Raw genomic sequence first — 7236 nt, 5'->3', positions numbered from 1 at the left:
CCCTTGAACCATTGGTTTGAGGATTCATAACACCAGCATTTACTGCAAGAAAGCACACAGATGCCAGATGATTTTGTTTTGTGCTTAGCTGGAAAGAAAAGATGAGCACCTTTCCCATTTCAAACGCCAGCAACATTTCGCAGGTCGACTACCTTGAGGACGATGACAACTGGACAGCAGTCACCCAATTCACCCAGCCTGGATGGCAGATCGCCCTGTGGGCCATCACCTATTCCTTCATCGTTATCGCCTCCATCATCGGCAATGTCACCGTCATCTGGATTATCCTGGCGCACAGAAGAATGAGGACTGCCACCAACTACTTCATTGTTAATTTGGCCCTTTCGGATTTGCTAATGTCCGCTTTCAATACCATCTTCAATTTTATCTACGCCAGCCACAACGTCTGGTATTTTGGCGAGGAATTCTGCAGGTTTCAGAACTGGTTCCCCATCACCGCAATGTTTGTGAGCATTTACTCCATGACGGCAGTGGCGGCAGAGAGGTAAGAGGCAAAGGGGCAAGATCTGAAAAGCCTTCCCTGAGTTATAGACCATGATTGCAATGCTTTGTGCGATCGGCCCCCACCTACCGTGTCAGGTGCCTTATCTGAAGAGTGGGGTGAGCGCTAGGCAAGTAGGCTATGGGGTTACAAGCTAGTCCTGGCATGAAAGTGTGCTCTTCTGGCTTATCTCCACCCTGAGTCTATAACAAGTAGAAGTGGCTGCAATTTTATTGTTCCCATGTTACTGGTCATAAAATGTTCCTTCGTCATCATGTTATCTCGTTCTTTCTTTTCAAACCACGAGGAGCCATCCCTGGGATGGAGCTGAAGCAATAGGAACACACTGTGGGATGCTGAAAACATTGTAAACCTCAGTCCCACTTGCTAGCCCAGTGCACTGGCAAACCCCCAGCAACAGTGGGAAGCAGATCAGGGACGGTGGTTGCAGCGGTTCACAAGAATGGCACATTCCAAGAGGGAGGGAAGTAATCACAGTGATTTTGTTTGACTTCTGAGGTAATTGGCATTTTCATAATACTCTTTACATCTGCCAAGCCTCTTTACTCGAGCTTAACTTCGGGCACTCACTGTGTTTACACCTCATTGGTAAGCAGTGTGACGCTGTTTTTCTTTTTACTAGAAAGTGGTCAGAAGTCCATGGGAATTTCCTGCCTTGCAGGCAGTCAGTGAGGGCATGGAGCAGCCGAGCGCCCTTCGGGACTCTCTGCCCTCCTTCCTTCCATCCTTCCGCCCTCCCTCTGTTCATTCTGCTGGCTGCCTGACTCCGGGAACCTTTTTGGCAGAGGCCTGTCCCCAGGCATCCAGAAATACTGCTGCTTCCTTATTGAGCACTCCTGTTGACCCCACATTCCCCTCCGATTTCCTGTTTCTTATCAAGCGTGCATATCTGCAGAAGCTCTTCCAGGGAGATGGTCCCTCTGGAGCCCCCCCGAGAAGCCCTACTCTGTGACTCATTGGGGTGAGCCCATCGCTCCCGCCCTGCTCAGGGCTGGGCTCGCCCCACACCCCCAGCAGCAGGAAGCAGGAGACGGGCGCATCGCAGCAGATAAACAAACCAGCTGGCAAGAGAAGGCCTTGCCCTGTGTGCGTGACGCCCAGAAACCGGCCCTGCAGCTTGCCAAGTAAGGGGCAGCGGCTGCCATAGCGGCTGGAAGGGTTGGTAATAAGCATGGGGATGACTGATGTGTTGATCGCCCTGCAGATGAAAGCAAGGCTGTATTTAGATGCAACAGCAGCTCCTTCTGAGACTCCGATACTCTTTTGCTTTTCCTGGCTTGAAAACAAGGGCTGTCAATAACAGCTGTTTCATACACACAGTCTGCTAAATGGGGTTGAAATAACCCCATTTCGGCCTGTCCCCTCGGCTTCCCGCTCTCATTGTTAGGGACGTTCGATGGAAGTATCTATACAGCCAAAATCTCCCTGGTCACATGGCAAGGATCAGAAAGAAAACTTGGCATCTCCCCACAAACCATATTTAGCTATTCTCGCTTACCCTTAAAATAGATCCTGACACGGTCTCCTGGAAACTCACAGCTTGCATTTATTGTTATGAGAACTCACGTCCTTTTCGGCTCCATTGCTTAGGTTTAACAGAACACTGTCTTTAGAACCTGTTTATTGTAAGAAAGGGGGACGAAAGTGTTTGAATCCATTTGTCATCACTGCCTGCATGGACAGTCACGGCTTCAATTGCTCACATCCACATCCTGGGATGTCCCGTGGATGGGGGTATAAGCAGGGGGCAAAGGCAGATCTGCACAGCAAGAGGAGAGAGGAAAGCACGGTGATACTTTGGGTTCCTGCAGCACGGGCTGCTGGTCAGGCTGCTCCAGCAGCACAGCAGTCATACCTGGCACCCACTGGTGCTGCAGATCATGGGTTTGGGAAACTCTTTGGAGAATATTTGCCATGTCATGCTTCCCTGAGCAGGTTCGAGCATTGTGTAACACTGCCTGCGATGAGCTAAGGAAATGTAAGGTGACACAAACATTTTATAGCTAAAAAAGGCTCTGCTGTGTGCAGCTCTGGCTTGTTGACCGTGCTGCCTGTGGGGCAGCCACCCTCCATCCTGCAGCAGTGTCAGCGGAGCTCCCTCTCAGCAGCTCAGCCAACAGACAGCACAGGATCCACAGATTTCCACCAGAGGCCATTGGCATTTTCCACTCTATTTTGCCTTTGTAACAACTGTGACAAAGACTGTGGAAAGCATGACAAGAAATGCATAATTGATTATGTACTCATTATGATCACACGCGTTTCTGCTTGGGGAACTTAAAACCAGGCAGAGAAGTAACCCAATAGTCAGATGTGGCATGAGGGCCCTGAGCAGGTGTGGGGCAGAAGCGGCAGCCCGTCCCTTAAATCACAAGGACTCCGGCTTTGGCAAGCAGAGGTGAATAGCACAACAGTTTCCCACTGCTAAGAATCAGTGGGAAAAAATGCAAAGTAAAGGATATTGAGGCTCCAATCTGCTGTCCTCATGATAGCCGGTATCAAATGATATGGACACAGTGGGAACAGCGTGTTTAGGTCTTTTTGCTCAAGGAGGGAAGAAAAGTAGCACGTAACTCCAAACAAACACAAACAGTTCACAGCACCAAATTTTAGACCAAATATACAAAGCATTTTAAAAAATAATTAAAAATAAAACTAGCTTTTTTTAAAAAAAAAAACAACCCATAATTCAAAGCAAGAGAAATACTTGAGAAGTATCGTCTGCAAACAGACAGCATAGGTGGTGCTTCGTCCTTGCACCAGAGGTACCCATCCATCCAAATGGGACTAACGTCCTACCTTAAGACTTGCAGTCATCCCCTTCGGAATGGACTTAGCTCTTGGAGCCTACCAGAATAGCTCTGCAAATAAGGCCCACCATATCGTTGGGTGAATTTTTACACTTGTTGTATTTGTTGCAAAGTTTACCAATGCAACCATAAATGTATTATTACCCATTTTTCTTGCAGGTATGTGGCAATAATTCATCCCTTCAAGCCCAGGCTTTCTGCTGGAAACACCAGGGTCATCATTGGGATAATCTGGCTGGTGGCCTTTGGGCTCGCCTTCCCACAGTGCTTCTACGCTGAGATCATGATGGACAATGGGACAACAAAGTGCATCGTCGTCTGGCCAGATGATGTTGGGTCAAAGCACCAGCTCACGTAAGAGAGAGAAGAAAACTCACCATTTCTACAAAAAGTTACCAAACTAATTTCATGTCTGAGCTGTTGGCTGCAGACAGTACTGGGGGAGAGGGCTGAGGGAGGGGGAGATATGAAAGAACCACATAGTGAGGGAAAATAGGTTTGAGGCAGCCCATCCAAGCTTAGTTTTAGTCAGCTGAGGGAACAGCTGCCATATGACCATGTTCATAGTAAGAAAGGGGCAGTCCTGCCCTGCTTTGCAAAGTGGCTGTAGGAGCTAGGCACTCTGGACACCTCCTGTGGCTGCTCACTGCCTCTGTAATTGATTGTCACACAATTATGTGCCAAGTTCCAGGAGCTCTGTGTGATCTGCAGCCTGTCCAGCATCATAAATCTTTGTGGATCTGCTAGCTCACTTCTCCCATGCAGCCTCAGACCTGAAGGATGGGGAGGCAGAGCTACAGGAGGCGGGCAACAGAGCAACCATCCCAAGAAGCAAACAACAGCAAGCAGCCTGATACCGATCCCTGTGGTTCTCTACAGAACAGCTGAGCCTGGTTCCTAACGCAATGAGGAGTTACACGGTGCTGTCACGCAGAGAAAAAGCACGCATACCCAGCCTTGTGCAGGCAGTGCCAGCAACGTGTGCCAGGGCCCTCCTTCCTAATCCCAGTTTTCACACTGTTTATGTTAATTTGACAGCCACTGTAATTGAATGAGCAGGTTGTTCCCTCCCCATAAATGGTGCTTGCTTAAAATAGTCAAACCCAAGCAGAGGAGCTGTGGGGTAACAGGGAGGGCCAGAGCTCACATACAGCCGAGGACCATAGCAGCACTTTCATCTGGAACAGAAATGGAGCAGTGTGCCGGTGAGAAATGCTTTCAATACACCACTCTCCTGCTGTAGCCCAGCAGTGGTCTATCCCACCACGAGAGAGATGAGCCTTTGCTGGAGTCACCATCCCTGGTGTTGCAGAGTCATGGAGATGTGGCACTGAGGGACGTGGGCAGTGGGCAGATGGGGGTAGGCTGGGTGAGAGCAGAGGGCTTCTCCAACCTCATGATTCCTTGATTCTGTTCACAGAAGCCCCTGTAATGATGTTGGTAGGCAAAATTTCTTGATGGTGCTTTGGCAATGAAGTTGATGGGAGTCAGACAACTTCTGGAGATCCCTTCAGGAGACACACTGATATGGAAATGTGCTTGTTTTTCTTTTTCAGGTATCACATTGCCGTGATCGTGTTGATTTATTTACTGCCTTTAATGGTGATGTTTGTTACATACAGCATTATAGGAATTACGCTGTGGAGCAGTGCGGTTCCAGGCAACCACGTTAATCGAGTCCGATACAAACATCAAGTTAACGCCAAAAAAAAGGTCAGAAGTGAGACTCAAAAATGAGTACCTTCAGCACAGCAGCCCTTCTGGCTCCTGCTTCAGTTAGAGCTTGTGTTTGATGTAAAATCTTGTGGGATCTTTGGGCATCAAAGTTTGATGGACTGTATCTTAGGCCAAGGGGCAAAGGGCATCATCCAGTGAGCAGGGTAAAAGCAATGTTCTTCACACCCCAGCCAGGGTCCAAAGAAGGCAGCTCACATCAGTGGCTGCCCGGCAGAACTCCATGCCTGGTGAATCCACATGCCTCCCATTTCCTCCACCGGGACTGGTTTCCTTGCCCAAACAGCCCATACACAGTACTTCGGGGGGCAAAACAGGCCTAGAACAGTAGCAGAGTTTTGTATATCCCAGCAAAATCAGCCAGACAGAGGCCCAGGAATAATGTACACTTCTTGTTTCTTTTCCCCAGTTTGTGAAGACCATGGTGGTGGTTGTGATCATTTTTGCTGTCTGCTGGCTGCCCTATCACATATACTTCATCCTGGGGAGTTTTAAGGAAGACATCTACCAGCAGAAGTACATTCAGCAGGTTTATCTAACCATCTTTCTGCTTGCCATGAGCTCAACAATGTACAACCCTATCATCTACTGTTGTCTCAACCAAAGGTGAGTAGCATGCCTTAATAGGAGGGAAGAATCTGCAACCCCTTCAATACATCTGCTGGCCCAGCACCAAGCTGATTCAGTCGCTTGCCCACACCTGAACTCCCAGCATGGGAATGATGCTCATGTGGGTCTGCACACCCCTAGCAGCACCAGCCCAGATTCACTGGGACACCACCAACAAAATGCCAAACCCTAGAGCAGAACCTTTTATTTCCATGGTGATTCAGGAGTAGAATCAAAATGCACGTTTGCTCTTTTGATTGAAAAGGTCTTTGCATTTATTTTCTTCTCTTATGCTTACAGGTTTCGTTCTGGTTTCAAATTAGCCTTCCGGTGGTGTCCATGCATAAAAGCAACTGAGAAAGACAAGCTTAAACTCACGGCCCCATCTCTCTGTCAGTCAACCCGCAGAAAGGCAAGAAGATCAAGTTCCAACACTGAAACTCAATTCAATGAGAAAGAGAAGACATCACTTACCCTCACCCAGCAAACCCTTTGATTTCTTCTGAAAAGCCTTTCTGGAACTGTGCTGAATTCTAGGGTTTTCAGCCCTGCCACTTCCACTCTCACCAATTAGAAGTGAGAAACAGTTCCCTAAAGAGTTATCTTTGCATGGATTTCTGTAAGCTTGTACCAAAATATGATGTAATTTTCCTGTTAAACTGTGCTCAGGTGACTCCTCCACCTTCACCTCCTTCATTGTGGCACCCAGTTGGGGACTGGTCCTCTGAAGAGTCACAGACAGGGTTGGTTGAGCCTGTGAGCTCCTGTCCTTAAGGAAGGTGCTCAGCAATACCTGCTGAGGGCAGCTCCTTAGCCCCCACATTGAGCAGCACATGGTGTGATACATAGGTGTGCAATAGCCTTGGCATTTCTGAGCTTTGTACTCTGAGGCTGCCTGTACCACAACCTCAGCAGCCCTGTCAGGTCCCCATCACAGAAGCCCCTTTGTTTTCCCCTTCTAGACTTACCCATTTCTGTCATCACTGTTCTTCCCTCGTCAGATACTAAAATAAAGGCTGAAATGTGTCATCTTCAAAGCCTGAGATAGGCGCACCTATGCAAAACAGAAGCTGAAATACAAAAGTGATATATAATGTGACACAGCATTTTATACCAGGTTGATAAGTAGCACCTTGCAATCCCCTTCACCCTTCATGATAGGTTTGCATGTAGCATTACAGAGCCACACCTTGGCATGCAGGAAGATCCTACAATGTCAACAAGATCCACTTATTTCAAATACGGGGTCTAGAGGTTGTGCGGACTCATGCTGCAGGGAAGCAAACACCTCCCCAGTGAGCTCACTATTTTGTTCTCACAAGCCAAACCTCTCTCACATGCAGCAGTCCCTGAGGACTTCTATTCTCTAAGGGTAAGAAGCAGTTTGGAAATGGAAGCCCCACCAGTTCCCGCTGCTTCCACCTGTGGTAGGTGGTTGCTATGAGCTGCATCCAACTAACAAAATCCAACAAAACCTGTGCCCTCACCTCCAAAACTCAGTCACCCTAAGATCAGGGTGCTGTCAGCTCTGTGCCTCTGCTGAGCTATGAGGGGGAGCAC

At 48.3% G+C, this 7236-nt stretch overlaps 1 protein-coding gene across 2 annotated transcripts; it reads left to right on the top strand.

Moving 5' to 3' along the window:
- TACR2 (tachykinin receptor 2) lies at positions 1-6697 on the top strand. Of its 2 annotated transcripts, XM_042862994.1 has the most exons (5): positions 1-505; positions 3493-3687; positions 4890-5046; positions 5477-5673; positions 5977-6697. In XM_042862994.1, the coding sequence occupies exons 1-5, from the start codon at positions 102-104 to the stop codon at positions 6170-6172; spliced, it is 1149 nt and encodes a 382-aa protein (XP_042718928.1). In that variant the 5' UTR covers positions 1-101; the 3' UTR covers positions 6173-6697. The 2 variants fall into 2 exon arrangements, with proteins under 2 accessions (XP_042718928.1, XP_042718929.1); XM_042862995.1 differs by lacking the exon at positions 5977-6697 and having other exon boundaries at positions 5477-5677.
- Positions 6698-7236: the final 539 nt, after the last annotated feature.

Source organism: Lagopus leucura, unplaced genomic scaffold (assembly GCF_019238085.1).
Source record: "Lagopus leucura isolate 7727_CA_CO unplaced genomic scaffold, USGS_WTPT01 Super-Scaffold_739, whole genome shotgun sequence".
Taxonomy (NCBI): Eukaryota; Metazoa; Chordata; class Aves; order Galliformes; family Phasianidae; genus Lagopus; species Lagopus leucura.
This window is presented reverse-complemented; position numbering and strand designations above follow the sequence as displayed.

Bases quoted from the DNA above. Each gene is read 5' to 3' on its own strand.
- TACR2 (XM_042862994.1), top strand. From the start codon at position 102: ATGAGCACCTTTCCCATTTCAAACGCCAGCAACATTTCGCAGGTCGAC. The intron at 3,688-4,889 runs GTAAGAGAGAGA...TTTCTTTTTCAG, and splicing joins GGGTCAAAGCACCAGCTCAC to GTATCACATTGCCGTGATCG. The intron at 5,674-5,976 runs GTGAGTAGCATG...TTATGCTTACAG, and splicing joins TACTGTTGTCTCAACCAAAG to GTTTCGTTCTGGTTTCAAAT.